This window comes from Argiope bruennichi, chromosome 6 (genome assembly GCF_947563725.1).
Source record: "Argiope bruennichi chromosome 6, qqArgBrue1.1, whole genome shotgun sequence".
Lineage (NCBI taxonomy): Eukaryota > Metazoa > Arthropoda > Arachnida > Araneae > Araneidae > Argiope > Argiope bruennichi.
The window spans coordinates 55,890,679-55,910,016 of NC_079156.1; the positions used below are offsets into that span (position 1 = coordinate 55,890,679).

General features: G+C 29.5%; 1 protein-coding gene across 3 annotated transcripts in view; it reads left to right on the forward strand.

Moving 5' to 3' along the window:
• The first annotated feature begins 3,305 nt into the window (after positions 1-3,305).
• Positions 3,306-19,338, forward strand: part of LOC129971488 (uncharacterized) — an 89,890-nt gene continuing 73,857 nt past the window's right edge. For 2 of the 3 annotated variants that reach the window (XM_056085306.1, XM_056085308.1), the window contains exons 1-2: positions 3,306-3,664; positions 17,909-17,978. In XM_056085306.1, coding sequence (XP_055941281.1) covers positions 3,596-3,664; positions 17,909-17,978 — 139 coding nt within the window. In that variant the 5' untranslated portion in view covers positions 3,306-3,595. Of the gene's footprint in view, positions 3,665-3,934; positions 4,167-17,908; positions 17,979-19,338 lie in introns of those variants that run through there. The other variant, XM_056085307.1, reaches the window with a different exon arrangement.

Sequence of the window (19,338 nt, forward strand, 5' to 3'; positions counted from 1 at the left end):
CTAATATCTAATAATAGATTACATTATTTTCCTAAAATTCTAATCGTTTTGATTGTTTCATAAAATATTTAATCACGTGATTTTCTTCCATTGTTGAAAACTAAAGAAGAATGATTCTGTTTAATATCTGAGTAATTAATTGACAAGACAAATAAAAATTATAATTTTGCGAAATTTAGAAGATAGATGAGCAGGAGGATATTTATATTTTAAAAATCTTTATGATGTTATGGGATTCTCTCCATGAGAAAGGCTCATGTACACGATAAATAGAATTTAACTAAAATAATTAAAACAACTTTGCTTTTAATGTCAGACAAATTGGTGGAATCATGAAAATGAAATGATAAAAAAGATTTATCTGAAGTCAGTTATATTCCTGGTGAACCAAGTGGTCGCCTGAGGCGATTAATAAATAAATAAAACACATAAAATTTCGCCACTAAAATAGAAAGTAATATATAATTAATCATTACCATGTTAATTAGATAAATATGCGCTGAAATATGAAACTAAACTGACTCATTTATTAAAAATGGCGTCTTATGATATGTACTGTCTAAGGTCGCAAAATGCGTTCATCTGCCACTGGATCCAAACGTCGATTTTGTCATTTGATCATGAGTTCGAAGTCTAGCGTCCAGAAATAGCATTCGAGTTGTGATAAAGCTGGAATAAATCCAATTGACTAATTTGAACTTAAAGACTTTTCTAGTTGAAAAGAAAGACAGAAAAAAAAAAACCTTTTTCAAAATTTAATTGTTGTTAATGCAATATATTTTTAAAAAATTTGGGGTATTAATTTATGTACCATAGATTTAAAATTCTGTAATTTTAAAGAAATTATTGATGATTTATTATTGAAGATGAATTACAAATTTATCAAAAATTAATTTATTGAAGATTTCCGCAATCCATTCTCTATTTTGCAAACAAGAATAACCTAAATATTTTCTTTAGTATATTTTCAGCTTGTTTTATTTTAAGAATTCTGTTGCCAATTCGCGATTTAGAAATACTATTAAGAGTACAATAATTTGTTATTGCAGCTTATTTAATGAGTACTATGTAACAAAATGTTGGATTTTAATGTCCATCAATTTATAATGGATAACTAAAATATAATTACTACTAAAATGTAATGCTGCTAGAACGATATATATATATTTGCAAACTACTGTCTATTAACATGCTAAAAAATATATGCGACTTACCAGAATTACTTTTAGCAAATGCGTGAAGTTCAAATTCTTAAAAAGAAATCAATTTCAGTCATCCAGATAAATTTCTCAATAAGCCAAAAATTACCAATTTTATTGTTTTTTATTCAAATTTTTCTTTAAATATATAAAGTATTAATGAATTAAATACACAAAACAGAAAATTTATGTAGTCTTACAACTTAATAAAATAATCGGCTTCAGATTTTTTTTGGTTTTTGTATTGTTCATATTCTTCAAACCAATACTTAAGTCGAATGTTGTAATATTAATATGCATGTTTTGTTTCGAGCAAAAAAGAGAGTGAGAGAAAGAAGTCATATTTTTAAACAAGCAATCATTTGTATTTCGGAAGAAAACCAATAAAAAATAATTGCTCGAATCCCAAAAACAAATTTTACAGGCATTGGAAATTTTACTTATAATTACTTGGCACATATCTCGGATTCAAACTGATATCCTTAATTCTGCGAATGGGTTTCCAACTTTAAAGACTATCGTACTTTTTTTTTTTTTTTTTGCGATAGCATTTGCTAAAAATTCTCTTATTATTTTTAAATATCTTTTTCTGGTCGATATTTTATTATTTATGTCATTAAAAATATCGTTTGGAATTTTTAGCCAGGCAACCAGGTTACTCTATAAGATATTGAGCATTTATTTCACACATTTTATATTTAAAAAAAATCCAACAGTGTTACAAGCAGAATAATAATAGTAACGGTCATATCAAAATTGAAAGACATTTATATTTCTTTCAAATGAAATTAATTTGAATAAAAATAAATTAAGATTAGGAATTAATTTGCCTAAAATAAGTACGAAAATCGAATCTAAAATGCATTTGAAAAGATTTTCACCCTCAATTACCAATCATGTTTAATAACGTAATCTGAATGAACAGAGTGCTCATGAGGGATTAAAAAATATGATATATAACATATTAGTTTAAACAGAAGATTTGTGAAGAATAGATATATACTTTCATTACTTATTACTTTTTGCTCGTTCGTACATTTGAAATAACATTTTTTAATTTAAAAAATACCTTTTTTTAAAAAAATAAATTTTGATTCTTTGAGATTTATTTCGATGTTTAAGGTAATCGAATCTTAACAAATTAATTAAAGCATTTCAAAAGAACCATAGAAATTGTAGAATTCTCTGGCTGCAATACTTTACAAATAATGCTAAACTTATTATTGTACAATTTAAATAACCATTTAAAAACTAAGCCTCAATCACCCCACCCCCTAAGAAACAACTATTTGACTTTGCAAACGATTTTATATCATGTGGTTCACGGAATCACTATTGAATATAATTTGACAATCTAATTTTCAAGCTTGCCTTAAGAAATCTCTTCAAAAATAATAAACATGCCAAAATTTCCATAAAAAAACTGCGTTTAAATTTGACGATTTTAATTTTTGGAATGCAGAGAATAATTACGAGTAAAATTCCACATTCATACTTTTAAAATCAGTAACTAACCCACTTAATTTAAGAAATCTCTTGTAAAACGGTACAACCAATTTTATCTAAGAAAACTACAAACATATTTTAGCAAACGATTTTATTTTGCAGGGGCGGACGGAACACGGAATCACTGAGGCGCGAATCATATCTTTTCCTAATCTTCCCCCCAAGCGGTTCTAAAGAGAGAGAATCCTGTTTCCTCCTCTCCTTTGCAACTTAGTTCGCCAGAGAAAGATTTAAAGGAGTAGAACAGAAAAGAGAAAATCTTTCGCTGAGAGGAGCGCTAGATGATTACTGTGACGTCAATAGATCTGGCCAATCAGAGGCCACAGGGCCTAACCCACTTACGGAGGGGAAACCATCACTTTCCATGTCAAATATATTTTACTACAGATAGTTCTATAACTTTATTTGAACATATATTAATATTTAGTCAATAATAGTTTCTGGTGTGTAATAAATAAGCTGTGGGGTGCTTATTAACAGAGATATAAGGTCCAGTAACCGGCTGATCTGCTTTCAGTTTCGAAGTGGACATATCTTGCAGAGATGTCGATCGTAGCGCCCTCTGCCTCCTTTCCGCTCATATTGTTGTGCGGTCTCTCGCTCGCTCGGCGAGTTGGATACAGTACATGAAACGAGATGGAGGTGCTGGAAGTACTGTGAGAATTTTCTGCCTCTTTTTGTTTGAGTTGTTGCCTTTTTGCCAGTGCAGAACCCAGTGGTATCCTTCGACAGATGGGATGAAGGATGGTACATGGCGACATTTTAAAAACTAGATCAGTATGAAAGCAAGCATTAATCGGTTCGTCGCTTTGTTGTAGCCCTGTGGTTACTTTTAAGTCACTTTCGACTTAAAACAATCGTGGCCGGCGAAACACAATTATTTTAGTGAAATGCTCAGATACCTGACGCATAAACTAAAAACACAATCATTGAATGAAGCCGATTCGTATCCGTCAAAGGTAAGTTCATAAATAAATAAACAAACAAATATCTGATTTATATACTAGTTTCCCCCCTCTTTCATTTTTTTAAAGAGCGCTCCTCGCGTTTCTACCGGTGCATAGGTCATGTTCACGCGCACATTTAGCAGCTACATCGGCGCAGCCTAGCTGTCATGGCTGACAAGACAGGTATACTATTAATTCAGATTGATTAAAAATAAACCGTGGTACACTGTCGACCATCGGTACTGTACTACAAGGAACGCAGATGTTGGTTGTTGAGGAGGACCGGACTCGGTAGTCGTGAGTTTATGGTCAACCGACTGCTTGCAGCGGAGTACCGTACACGAACCTGTACGGTTCCGTTGGCAATTGTATAAACAAACTTCTTCGTCATCCTACGAATCGTTCGAAAACAGACAGTGTCTGCCTGTATATTGCATATTTCCTGGATTATTTTGTTTTACATTTGTAATCTAAGATGGTTTTGATTCAAGGCATGGCTTGTCAATGTCAAGAGGTACGTGTATTGGATTTTTCTTCAATGTATTTAAAAAGAAAACGACTCTGCTTGCGATGTAATTTTTCACAAATAAATGCAATTAATGAATAATCCTCTGCTTTTTCAACCGAATACAGTTGTTTTTATCCAAAATAGTTATATAATTATTAATTAGTTCAAAACTAAGTAGTTTCGAATTCTCAGCCGATACTCGTTTATTTATGATTGTGGCATTTGATTGTTTCTTTTTTCATTTCGGCAGCATTTTATAAATGAAAATTTGGATTTTCATTTCTACTTTCATTTGAATTTTCTTTCAAATAAATATTCATTTTCGTTCAGAAACGTTCCATCGTCTTTGTAGTTGTGATCGTGCTGAACGGTTTTGATTACGTAAATTCAATTTCTACTATCTTTATTATATTTATTATGATCATTGAGTATTACTTATTACAAACTATGCTCTTAATTTATATATAAAATCCATGTTGAGAAAATTCTGATTATTTTCTTGAATCCAGGTCTGCTTTCAAGCTTTGTTTTGGTTTAGCGATCCGATAGCTTCACTTCAGAAATATGCATCACTTTTTCTACATAATATTTTTTTGATTAAAATTTCTTTGCAATATCGATAATGCGATTTCTTAATTTTTCATTAAACTTTTTTTTATAATGAATCTATATTTTATATGCTCATTTAATTTTAAAAACTACTTAATCTCCTAATTAACTTTTTAACTATGGTAATATTTGATTATAATATATTTGAATCATGAAAGTGTAATAATCTTCATTTAATATTCTAAATAGGAAATCTTTTTGTTTGCAAAATGTAAGAATCTTTAATTTTTATAATGAAAATTTTATGAAGTGGATCTGATTTTTTTTAATCCTTGTACATTGTGATTTATTTCACAACTTTGTACTGAAAGATAATTTTAAACATTTTATAGTGCTGATAAATAATATTAAATCCTTTTTAATGCCAATGCATTTCTTAACTTTGTTAATTGATTTTCCTTGCTAGATAGATAATGATAAACATTTAAATATCCAGTAATAGCAAACTGGTAGAATGGAATAATTTTTAATGATTTTTATATCTGTGTAATATTTGCTTCCGAATTATCATTTCATTGACTTATTCCTATATTTTCACTATAAGTTACACTTTAGAATATTTCAAAATTACTTATTATAGATGAATAATTTAGTACTAATCTTGCTATTAAAATTGATTATAAATACTATTCGAATTAATTTGCTTTATTATGTTCATAGTAAAGTATTTATAAATTGCTTTCATGTTTGTATAATGTATTTTGTTGCATTAATTCAGAAGATGTATTGTTTAAACTTATTTATATGTGGTAAATGCTGATTGAGTTAAAATTGTTTTATTATTGCATAAAATTCTTATAGTTTAGTCATCTTTTTTTTGACACTACACTTATAATTTCTATTTTGCCATTATGTGAAATTATCATTGAAAATTGAGTTTTTATATTGCATTATTTCTTTAATTATATGAGATGATTTTAATGTTTATTTTATTTTCCTTTAATGCTTTTTATTTATACCTTTAGTTTCTATATCCAATAGGTATTTTTATGCTTAAATTGTATTTTATTACAAAAAGCTTGAATTATTTTCTTTCATTTTATGATTGTTAATCACTTGTTTTCTTTAAAATTATTTTATGCATATTTTTATCATTGCATGTAATGCAAAGTACTATTTACAAAAAAATTATTATTTAAAAGATTTGCTAGAGTTCCATGTTTGATTAAAAAATATTAAGTAATTGAATTTTATGATTATGATTCCTGGTTAGTGTTTGAATGATTTAAAAGTATAAATTATTAACTCTGCTTATCATTGCATTTACTGATATGGGAATATATGAAGAAATGAAATGAGATTCTTCTTATTTGTATTTATTATTATTGTCGTGTTTATTAAAATGTTTAAGCATAAACATGACTTCTCAAGAGCTGTTAGTTTTTAAATGTTTATCTAAGTCGAAAGTTTTTTTTAAAAATTATATTTTGAATTACCTTGAATATTGTTGTATTCATTATGTTAATTTGTGTCATACAGAAAATTTAAAATTTAGCTGTAGTATTCAAAGTGTCGATTCTTAGCTATATTTGCTCTTAAACTTAAAAATTCTATGATTGTTCCAAACTTGTGCTGTCTTAGAAATTCTTTTATTATTTATTGATTAAAATAATAAACCTAAAAGATTTGTGATATTAATCTTTTTTCATGTTTTATGCTTTTAAGAAACTTTTGAAAGTTTAGTTCATTAGTATATCTCAAATCATTTCCGTATTTAATCTTTTTCTGATCTTATAAGATATTTTATGATTAAAAATTTTATTGTATATTTTCTGTTTTATTAATGATTAAAAAGTTGAAAAATATTGTAAGGCAGTTTAGTTGGAAGTAATAACTAATCTTCATAATTTAATTCATCTAGATTGTTAAACTTCAATAAGTAGGAAGAATTAGTGTCTGCTACATTTCATTTCATTTCTTCCCATCATGTTTGATTTCAAAAAATAAACACTTTTATTTTATGTCTGATATGCTGGTTTCCTTATAACAAACCTATCGTATGGCTACATCTTTTACGATTATAATAAGTCATTAGTATTGTTTTCTTAATTTAATATTTTTTTTAAAATTTAATCCTTTAATGCAGAAGTTTCAGAGATGATACTACATTAATATTTTCAGATATGTAGAATGACCGAATTTAGTCAGCGTTGGTATTATGTTCTAATATAATACTTTTATTAAATGCTTTATTTTAGTGACACCTTAGTTCTTAAAAGCTGCAGCCTTTGGTTTTAAATATCTCTACATTTAAAAATTGATTAAAATTAAGATATGAAAACTGACAAACCTAATTTAACCTATTTAAATATATATATGTGTGTATATAATATAATTTTGTTAGTTGAATAGACATTTTTCGTTCTGCCAGGGAAGTTTTTTTATGTGCTTGCATCAAAAGTTGCTTCAAATGCATTTAATTTTTTTAAATTTTTGATGTTGCAATTATTTATTTTAACATTTGTTATACTTTTAATTTATATTAAATTGTATAAAATATTTAATTTGAGAAATGTTCAATGCTTTAACAAATCTTGCAAGGTACTATCATTGTAAGCAATTGATATATTAATGTGTTTAGTTAATAAGTAAAATCATTATTGATATATTCTTTTTTTCTTTCAAAAATTTAAATATTTATTTCCTTGAAATATGCTTATAACCAGTTCTATTAGGTAATATTGTTATGGCAATTTCATTTTATTTGTAAACCATTTACATATTTTGATGAAGTTAATCTGCAATTAATCATTGTTTCGTAGAACTTATAATTTAAAATTATAACCAATTTTAAGATAATGTTTTATAAATTTACTAATTATTACAATTATATACTATCTATTAAATTTTAGTGCTGTAAATATAGAATCCTTGAAATGTTCACAATACATTTTATCACATTATTGTTAGTTGCCCTGTATTATTTTTGATGTATTTTTTAAAAAAAGTTTTAAAAACATATTATAGTTTTATTTGTCAGAAGGTAGAAATTTGTATTTAATAAGAATAGTTGACGCAAACGTTTTAGAATAAATGACCGTAATATTATGAGTGTAGATTATATGATATATAAACATGATTTTTCTATAAATATCTCAACATTCTATAATATTCAGATTTTTATTAGTTAAGATCTGTATTTTATAGAATATCGAGATTAATTTTATTTTGCTTATAAGCTCGTTGAATTCCCCCTCCTCTCTACTGTAGTTGCACAATATTACAATAAAAGTAAAAAACTAAACTGAAAAAGTTTTTTTAATACTCATACTATAAAATGAAGGAATAAACAAAGAACTCGTCACCAGGAAAGGAATAGGAATCAATCGTTAATGTAACAAAAAAAGAATGCGCTCAAAATTTTGACCTTGACGCGGCGCAATGCTGTCTCCGATTGTATTATTTGGCTCTCGGCCTAAAACATTGTAAGATATTCCTTGCCTTGTTTGAAATCGGACCGTACAGTTAATTTCTTTTGCTTGTGATGTACAAGGTAATTGAATTACACAATCGCATACTCGCAAATTACATGATTTCGTCATATTTACGTACTGAAGCTAGCAGTAAATTTCAATTTCCTTCCACGAATTTAAAAATAAAACACATAATTAAATTTTCCTTAGTTTCTATTTATATTTTGATTAATTCACCTATATGCTTATTGTGGTACTTTTGATATCGTTAATCATTCGTATTAGTTCTTATTGCTTTTTTAAAATTAATATACCGCTGTAAAGTAGTATATTGCTTGCTTTTTCAAAGACAATATCAATTATAAACTGAATCTAAATTGTACTATTTTTGTACCACTTTATGCAAATTAATTAACTGTGTATGCCACTATTTGGTACTTTGTCAAAAGAAGAAAAATAATTTAAAGCACCAATTATAATGAAATATTTCTCTCATATGCATGTATTTTAGTTTTTATCTGAAATTCATGTCACACATAAGACCTTTCGAATTATATGAAAAAAAGGTATGATTAAAGCTACGACCTTGATAAGGATGCATATTAAAATAGCCATTGTTTCGTTAATATATTAGATGTGGAACCAGCTTGCATTTTTAAAACTTGCCCATCTGGTTTTAAGATTGTTCAGATTCAACGTAATAGCTGGTTGAGCTGGTCTGGCAATAGTCTTTCTCTTGTCAAAATGATAAGCCAATCATCTATCAGAAGACTTAATGTAATTTAATAGACTTTCTCGTTTAACATTTGATGGGAGACGTTTTTGTAACAATTGCTCGTTGAAATTCATATAAAACGTAAACATTTTATTTTGTTGATTTTTTCCCCCCACTAGGGTTAAAGTAAAACTTCTTCGTTACAACGCTGAATATTTATTCACTTATCGAACCTTTAAGTTATTAAATGGATACATATATTTTAGAATTCGAAATTTAGAATAATTCTTTGAAAATTGTAAATCGTTTGCCGGTATCAATGCTGTGTTGCCAGAACTATTTTGAATTCACGCGCTTTTATCTTGAACGTATACTTTTTTTCTTTTATATTGTATTTGTTTAGACATTTATATATTTAGAAATGCTGCATGAATCAAATAATACACGAGATCTAAACAGGTTTATATGCATTAATCCACAAAATATCAAGTTTCGTTAACGGCTAGTTGAATGATATTTTTGTATAAAATCTTGCATCCTTTGATAATAATGTTAGATCTAATAACTGATATATATATATATTTTGTCTTGGCTATCATCAATTTACCTTTTCCCTCTCTGGTTCAATTTTATTGATCTGAATCAAATCATATGGTCATTGGCACAAACAGTTGCATTCAGCTATTGGTATCGGTTCTGTATCCGTATTTATAAAATTTCATTAGGTTGTAATGTTTATATTTAATTTTAAGAATGTAGTATATATGGAGCCGTCTCTGTCGTTGTGTTTCGTTTGAAGTCGCGTGATGTTTAACTTTGGGAAAATGATTACCATGTTTATTAATTGAATTTTGTATTACATTTGGTAGAAATACTTGTAAAAAGAGTTGCTTTTTCGTATCTTTTTACGGAAAAATTAAATTTCAAGTAACTGAAAACATTAAACTTAATTCACATTTGCTATGCAGTGATAATTTTAAACATATTAGAAAATGAATCTGAAAAAAAAAAAAAAAACACCTGACAGAAATGTTCAAGACAAAGACACGTTAAGAACTAATTTGTTCATATAAAGTTTATCGTACTCCGAAAACTAGTTGCCCTATAGATATTACGTTATGAAACAACGTAATTTTATATACGTTTTTATTATTGAATCTTTATACTATGAAATCAGTACACGGCAAAATGCTATAAAACATCGTTCAGATAATACAATTCCCATTATTTTTAATTGCATTCTTTTAGAAAAAATATACATAAATTAGAACTTCCTTATTGCTAATAAATTCGAGTTAGGTTTAATCAAGGTCGCTTACAATTAGCATCGGAATAATTAATTAGCAGCTATTATTGTTCCATCCCAGTCTAGAAATAATTTACAGAAAATAGATATTAAAGCCATAAAAACAGAAATCGGCTTCATCAAGAACAGGGAAGCAGCATTGAAATGTAAAGCATCGCTCTCCTTTTCGATAAGGCTGCAGCGGAGGATCGATGACCTTGACCTAGACTTTTCTGGCACCGGTAGGTACTCCCGATTCGGAGAAAGGGAGGACACGCGCAGCAAAACTGGTTGGAGAATGACATCTGGTCAGGTTTCCGAAGAGTTCATTTTCGGAGCATTGCAGTTCTGCTTTTTTCTCTAGGAAACGTATTGCGTGAAAAGCCTGATTTTAAGAGTTCCATTTTCTAATGCAAACGATTATTTCATCCTCTAAAAATAATAATCAACGATTTTTAAAAAAAATCTAGTTGGAATAAAATTAATGATTTAGACTTCCCGAGTTTTATAATTGTTTAAAAATTCGATTTTCTTGTATAGTAGCGGATTACCCAGAACAATTCGTACTAAGAACGAACGAAGGAAGGGTGAAGGTGGAATTAATTAATTATTCTTATTCATAATATTCTGGATTTAAAAAAAAATTTCGTTTACCTTTAAAATCTTACTGGTATGCATTTCCAGGCTAATAGAAACAAATGAAGGAATCATTTTTTTTTTTTTTTTTATGAAGGACTGATTTTTTTTTTAAAAGTTTAGAACTCTACTCGATATGTTATAAAATAGCACAAATTTTAATTTAATTTTAATATCTAGCATATCTTCACTTTACACGGCAAATGATTTTACGCTTTTAGAATAGGACATACGCTTTTTTTGTTGTTTGACGATGTATTACAAATTATCATTAAACTCATATGATTATTAATCATGATTATTATTGAATCTGTTATGCGAAGTTGACTGACGTGTTAATACTATCTTCTTATTGTTCTTATTTGTAACTGACGTGTTAATACTATCTCCTTGTTATTATTTGTAACTGACGTGTTAATACTATCTCCTTATTGTTCTTACTTGTAACCTTTCTTTCTTTTTTTTCATAATATTTTTTTTGTGTTCTGTGCATAAAATGGATGTAATGCATACCAACGAAACAGTGCCCTTCCCCTTCTTTTGGGTTGCTAAATTCTAAAATTTCTGTTAATCGTAAGCCCCATTGTTGAGTTGTGGCACTATAATTCCAGTGAACTAGAGCATCTTCATTTGAATTTATTTAGTCTGCTGATTAATTGGTTCCTGAAAACGGTTCGTAAAAACTCTCGTTTTGTCGTCGAAACATTCTTAGTTTTCTGAGGGAAAATGAAATTGTTTGCTCTATCAAAATTATATATATAGTAAAGCCTCTTTTGTCCTCATTTATATATCAGCTAATCAAAGGCTCGATTCATTCGTAATAATCTTAATGATAAAGAACCTCGTTTATACGACATTAGAGATCCAAAGCTTCATATATACGTCGTTTTCCCTCGTTTTATCCTGATCTGAAGTTTGTCACTTTTCTGGCCTAGTCGCTACTTCTCCGTCCCTACTTAGGGGGAGGGGGACTTATGCGATATATATTGATTTTGGAAATATTCACATTTGATGAATTAATATAAGACTAATTTCCTGCTTTTAATTTAAACGATGTTGAAAAATTGAAGTCATTCCACCTCTCTTTAAAGACGAAATGGACTAAAACTACATTGAAAAAAAAATTTTTTTTCGGTATCATTTTGTTTGTCAAAATAGTAATGCAAAAATATTCATTGGACTTAGTTCAGTTCATAAAACTTTCCATATATTTAATATTCGCAAACAATCGGCATGTCAGATGACGATGAAGGGTTAAAAAAAAAAAAAATTGAATCCTACCTGGATGTGCCTCAATTGTATAAAAAAAAAAGAAATATTTTTTCCTTCAAGATGAAATCTTGTAAACAGTATTTCGCTGCATAAATTTTCGTGTATTTTGATTTTAAAAATTAAATTCCTTGAACAAGTTTTATCGGCTTTTATCCGTGCTGTGTAGGAAAAAGATACAATTACAAAATTTCAGCTGTAATCCAACAACAAGAAATCTTCCCCCTTCGTCACGATAGTGATATTTGCTTTATTTTTATTTTTATAGGAATAAAAAATGACCCTTTTAAAATGAGTTGATTACAGTATGTTATCTGTTTTTATTTTTATTTAGATTGTTTTGGCTTTTTTAAAAATGTAATGTAAAATTTTTATAAATATACCGCTTTTTGTTTAATTTCGTTATCTAGTGAAGAATATTTTGCAGGATTTGAAGAATTTTTATTTTTCATTGACAGATCTGGGACGGAAGTTGATGAAGATTGTTATTTGGAAATGTAAGGGTCACACACCAAATTTCACCTTTTTAGCGTTTTTTTAAGTTTCCGCGTTTGCATGCGCACAGAAATATTAGTTAAATGTCGGATTTTTTTTTTTTTTTTTTTTCCCCTCAAGAAAAATCGTGGTAAAAATTTGGAACTCAACAAAGTTTCGAGTTTGCTTATTTGATGACGATTTCGATATTTTAACTATTCGTGATATACAGACAAATTTAGAAAAGTTTTTCTTCTGTGATAGAAAATAATGTCTCCCTATTATCAAAAACTTTATTTGGTATTTAAAATGAAATATATAATAATTCTTGCCTCGGTGTTTTGTTAAGATAAGCTGAACCCAGATATTTAACTTCTTGTTGATTTAAATTGCCTTTGTATGCTTCATAGATATCATATTCGTAGAACATATCGAAAAGGAATATTAGTCGTTATCAAATTTATTTCTTAAGAGAAATTACGCATCATATTACGGTAATTAAAAAATATCTAGAAAGTTGTCACAAAATTAACTATATAAATCTATTGATTCAATGTTTGTTTCATTTTCTTCAAAGTAATGCCCTCCAAATGCACTATACTCTGCAAACATTTTTCCAATTCTGGAAACATGTTTTAAAATCTTTTTTGTGGAGCCTCATCCAAGTTCATAGCGAATTTTCTTTTATTGTACCGATATGCCTAAACAGGCATTAGAAGAAACGGTTTTAACTGTGGAAATAAGAAAAAAAATTACACGGTGATGTAACTGGTAAAAAGGAATAGAAAAGTATTTGTTGATTTTTTTTGGTCAAAAATTTATCAATAATAGCGTTATGAGAAGATGCATTATCGTAAGGCAAAACACACGAGCTATCTTTCTCTATGCAGTTTAGATCATTTTCGATATAGAAATTTGTTTAATATTGTCTCTGATTGCTAAATGGTATTAAGTATCATTTCTGCAATCAAATCCACATATTGATGATTCACAATGTGGGTGGTCTATCGGAGCGTTATTCATTTTCGACAATTTCTGTACTTTCCTTAACAAGAATATACCACTCAAATATTCTTGTTTTTGATAAACAGTTGCCTTTAAAGGTTTTATACACTATTTCAAATATTTTTTAACGTATATTCTCTATTCAATTGCATTCGCTATTTTAGAAAATCATCTGAAATTAAAATCAAATTTTATTTTCAGACGATAATATGAAATCAAAAGCTAGCCATCTTTAAATGTTTATATAAGTCACGAATATTTTTTTGTAAAAGTATGCAAACGATTTCTAAAATACGTGTTTAAAGTGAATAATTTACGACAATTTTTGATTACAGTTATGTTTTGAAATATAGTCTGTTTATTTATTTCTGAAGAAGTTGGTTATGTTTTTATATTTTCCAAACTTTCTGATTTGCTATTTTTCGTCATATCAGAAAAAGAATTCTAAAATTTTTGAACTGAAACTGCAATTTCGTTTTTGTTGCAGTTATTTAAATAAATCGATGTATTGTTTAGTGCTATGGTTTATTTCCGTTTCTGCTCTTGCCAAATAGTTATTTACATTTACTTTCCTTCAAAATGTTCTTTAATTACAGTATTCCATTGTTTTGTTGGTAGTTTGGTTAGAATTAAAGTGGAAGTTCGATTCTTTGTTTAAAATTCTTTTTTTTCAGTTGTGAAATCAATTTTGTTATCGATTTTTCTTTGAATAACTTGTTTGTGTGTCTGTCAACAATTCTGATTTCATTGTTTGTATTTTTTTAATTGTTTATGGAATATGACGAATTCCTTTTTGAATGAGTAACTTTTCATTTACAATTAATCCACCTACAGCATTCTGTGTTTTGAAAACGTTTTAAAATAGCAAATAATAGTTTAATGTTAGTGTAGTTGCAATTATTCGTACAAAATTGTTCTGAAGGACTTATTCTGAAGATATACGTTAAAGCCCGTAAGTGCTTGAAATACTTAACTGGATTTTTATAATTTTTTCAGTGATATAATGATAAAGGAATTTCTTTAAATATGCGAAATGGTTATTAATGAAATATCCTGTACCGATCGTTCTAGAGGTTAAAAAACGGGGAAAGGGGATTTCAAAAAAGAAAAAAAAGTCAGCGTTCATTAGAATATTTAATTTTGGTGCAGGAGACAACGGAAAAAAAAAAAGTATAATTCTACTCACTATAGAACGTTTTCTTTGTGCGGATAAATAAACTTGACTTTCTGATACACTATGGCAGCTGTTAGTTGCTTTTGTTCTGCTGTACTACTTACAAATCATAGTTTATGCGTATCACTACTGCGATTTAATTATTACACAACGACGATTGATTGGTATTAGAGAAGGCTTTATTTTATATATAGTATTTCCTTTTTGAACACTACCGCCTTATTATAATTAGAATTATTTAACACCATTCGTGTCCATATGTACCGAAGTGCATGCCATCAAGATTTAGCCTTCTCTTAGTCTCTTTTTTACGATAGCGTGATATTACTGATATTGTATTTGCTAAAATAATGACTTCGAGATCTTTTGGGAATTTCGATGTTTCAAACCTTCTAGACTGCGGACAAATTATTTTAGCAATTATATCTGTTTGTGAGCTCGTATAACGAATACAGCGAGCTAGGCGAATGAAATTTAGCAGTATCAGTTTTTTACCTAAAAAATTGTAGTTTTTAGATTAGTAGATTAATAAGCAAAGTTCTGGATGCTATAAAGTTATAGGATGAGTTTACCGATTTATTTGTGCGTGTTGTGGCGGATTGGGACAAGCGAGGATAGAACCTGGGACCTTGTGGTTCGCAGCCCAGTAACATGACCACAATACAAAAGCAATTGCTCCTGTAGCGTAGCTGTTAACTGGCTTATAAGCTTTTCACCACAGTGTGTTAACGTGATAAATCAAAAACGCTACCCGCTAGATAGGCGATTATAAGATTTGAGCTCTAAAATTTATACCTGTGACTGATATTGGAATTAATCCGTCCACGGATCCTTTATCGGTTCATGTGTTTATCAGAACTTGATAATTCGGAAACACAACTAAAAAGGTAAAATTAAATTTTATGTGCGATTTTGACTACCAAGCTGTAGCTATTTTTGGAACTCGTCCGTCTATTGCATATTAAATTTTCTTCACTGTATACGAAACTTAAAAAATGCTGGTATTCGCACATGACACATGTGTAAATATTGTTTCGGAATTTCTTCCAAAATCGTTCGTGAACTATATGGCGAAAAAAATTCAATGGGTTCAATAACAGATAAAGACACTTTAAACCCAAAACAGTAGTACATAAGCAACAAATCAATATTAAAAAAAAAAAAAAAAAAAAAAAACTGTCAACAGCACAAAGCGCCCAGAGAGAACTCGTTAGAGATTTACTCTCCAAAAGAGACTTCGCTTATATATTCCTTTGAGCTCAACTCATCTGCTCCTGTTATACAGCTCAACTACCTCTTGTTCATGAGCCTCTGCATTTATAGCTCCCATGTCAGGGTATCGAATGTTCTAAAAGAATATCGCATCTTCCCTAGTAATCGACATTTCGTCAAAATTCCAGTAATTTCAAGAAATTTCATTTTTGCCATCGAAGTCGTCGCCAAATTTATCGCCAAGACCGGAGATCATTGACGCGGCGTCCATTCAGCAGCAGTTTCTGTATCTGTAAAACTATCTTCCTTGCCAGAAGACTTATCACACAAGAAAGCAATTTTACAGTTTCGTGACAATATACAAGAAAGTTGGGAAAAGTCATTAACCCTCGTTTTAATTACAATTCTTTGAATTTAGATAATTTCAATAAAATACGTAAGCAAATACAATAAAATTTGAAATTTCGTTATTCAAGGCTCATTCAGGCAACTATGCATATAATGATAAGTAAGGGACATAAGTTTTTCTAAAGGTGAGTTTATTCATATTCAAACAGTATCAATATCTCGCTTCAAACTTTACAATAAAGAAAGTTTGTTGTGCCGAATGCTTTACAGTTCTTAAAATTAATCTCGGAACCTGGGAAGAGATCGCTAAGCATTATTCCCTCCGTTCTAAATATTTTTTTGCTCTCGGTTCTTTATACTCAACAATACTCTTTATAATAATGAGATGGAATCTTCCTTGTATGTTGCTGAAAAAATGTAATTTTTCATAGTTCAGTTGTAAAAGGCTATATTTGCAGGGCATATATATGATAAATATTATTATGTAACTTGCAACTATTATTTCATTTAGTGCTTAAAACAAATCTAAAAACGAGAAAATTCTGAGTGTACCTGGCCTTTTAATTAATACTTAACGATTTCCAACATTTTTTTTTTTTTACAGAAATTTGCCATATAAATATTTTTAAATATTTGAGCACTAGTTATCTTGTTCATCTCTCGCTTGTATATATGAACATTTTGAAAATGTTTTAACATTTTAATTGATCATTTTCTTTTCAATAAATTCGAACATGATATTTCATAATGTAGGTGACAGCATTCTTTTTCTGAAGTAATGCGAGAACGTTTTCATGGCAATTATGGCATAGAAATTGCAGACACTTGGTTTTGGTTATAATGATACTGAGTTTCATGCAATTTTTGTATGACCCGATCTCTTGACTAGATCCATTTGTCTCATTTTCTTGTATCTTATGGGGGAGGGCAATCTGATCGTAGTAGTTATTGTTTATATGTACATTCGCTTTACCGGATTTCAGAAATTGATTGAGATTTTATAAGTAGGCATTTCTTCTTGTTTTTAAAAGAATATCAAGTAATTTATAAATGACTATAATTAATGCATGTTTAAAACTCAACTACGATCAGACATTGTTTGCAGAGTGTTATAAAAGACCGCCCGGATGTAAGTTGTTAATTTCTATATCGAACCATGGTTTTACTATGTCATAGGCAACACTGGCATTAATTTTTGTATTGGATTTTACTGTTATTTATTCTTTTGCCTATCTTTATAACTACGGTATCGTTCTTATTGTAGACAACTTTGCCATGATATATATCGAGTGTTATATCGCAACTTATGTAAAGGCTTTATAATAATGAATCTCTGAAACCACCCTGGCTTTTTTAAGAAGTCGTTATCATCACATGATCAAAAAAAAAATTTCTTAACATTTTAACCTCTGTCTACTATAAAGCGCATAGGCGTTTCGTATTTTAAATCTAATGAACGAGTACTTAAAGTTGGCACTATGTGCTCACCTATATCGGCCTTTGCCGTTAATTGAGAGCTAAAATCTGTCTCAGATGTCATCGTTCATTAAAGCAATGATTTATTGTGTAAAATACTGACGTCTAATACTTTTTTCTTTTTATTTTCAGAATGATGATGACCACGATTCTGGAACAGAATCGGATGATGAGGGAGCAGACGCAGAAGAGCTGGAGAAATGTAAGAAATTAATTTCATTCCTTAATTGATTTTTACGTCAACTTCTGGCTAACGATCTCGGGGAACATCAATAGTAGAATGGGCGTTTTAATTTTTTACTCATTGATGGTAATAAATGCCAATAAATCAAAACCATGCTTTACAAATATTTAGAGTTTTATTCAGTGACACAGCGAGGATAAGTGGCTCTAGCGTGTTGATTATTTCGATCAAAGTTGTTATTAAGGGTAACCTTAACCCGAAAGCACACAGGAAAAATAGGAATGACCGGACCGTCGCTACAGCAACACTGGTGGGAACTATGGTTGTGTCCTAAAAGCCGTCACCGGCCACGGTACAACCTTTCCTACAGGAAGCGCGTCCCGTCACCGATAGGAGGTAGCAGATCTCTACCATTTCGGTACCCACCAGGGTGGCGAGAACCAACCACGATACCGGAAGATTCTCATTCTCATTTCTGAGGTGCTTTCCTAGTGGGATCATCATTAAGTGTAAATTGGCTCCTAATCGTATTTGTCATTTAAAAAAATATCATAAACTCACTTATACTTTGTCAGCTGGGCGTACGCCAAAAGTGACATTCAATACACCGGTGTCTCCCTACCCTGTTGTTCCTCTAGTTGTTGCATCACAGATTTTATTTTTATATCTTGAATAGGGTTATTAAACCGACGCTTCTGTATATCGTTATGTTAAAAAATTTTTAAAAAGTCACTCTTTCACTTTTATCTTTTCAAATACATAGTATAGAGAAAATATAGTAATCGTCAAAAAATTTGAACTTGATATTTTCACGATCTCCTCGTTTTAGACCTCCCGATTTCGAAAAACATATTTTTGAGAAAATTTCCACCTACCTGTCTGTCTGTGAACGAAGATAACTCAAAAACGCTTTGAGCTAGATGTTTGAAATTCGGTATACGGTCTTTACACCAGATTTGCAGATTTCTATGAAATTTGGCGTAAAATCTGTTCAGAGGAAGTCCGGCTGTCCGAAAATAATTTAACGCGATAACTACAAAATGAAAAGAGCTAGATAGTTAAGATTCCGTACACAGGCTTAACATCTATAGTGGAGGCACCCATCAAATTTTGAACCAAATCCAATAAAAGGTCGATTGTCTGTCGGTCTCTACTTTCTGAAACATATAAACACGATAATTCAAAGACGAATTGACTTAAATATGTCAAATCTGTTATGGAATTTTGTGACTACAATTGTAGTTCTGTGTCACCTTTTTTTTTTTTTCAATCGGTTTGGAAGAATGCGCCTAAAACACTTTTTGGATACTATTAACCGCATGCCAGGTATTAATCGCCAAATAACTCGCCAAGGATGACATGGTAGATTCAGTAAAAA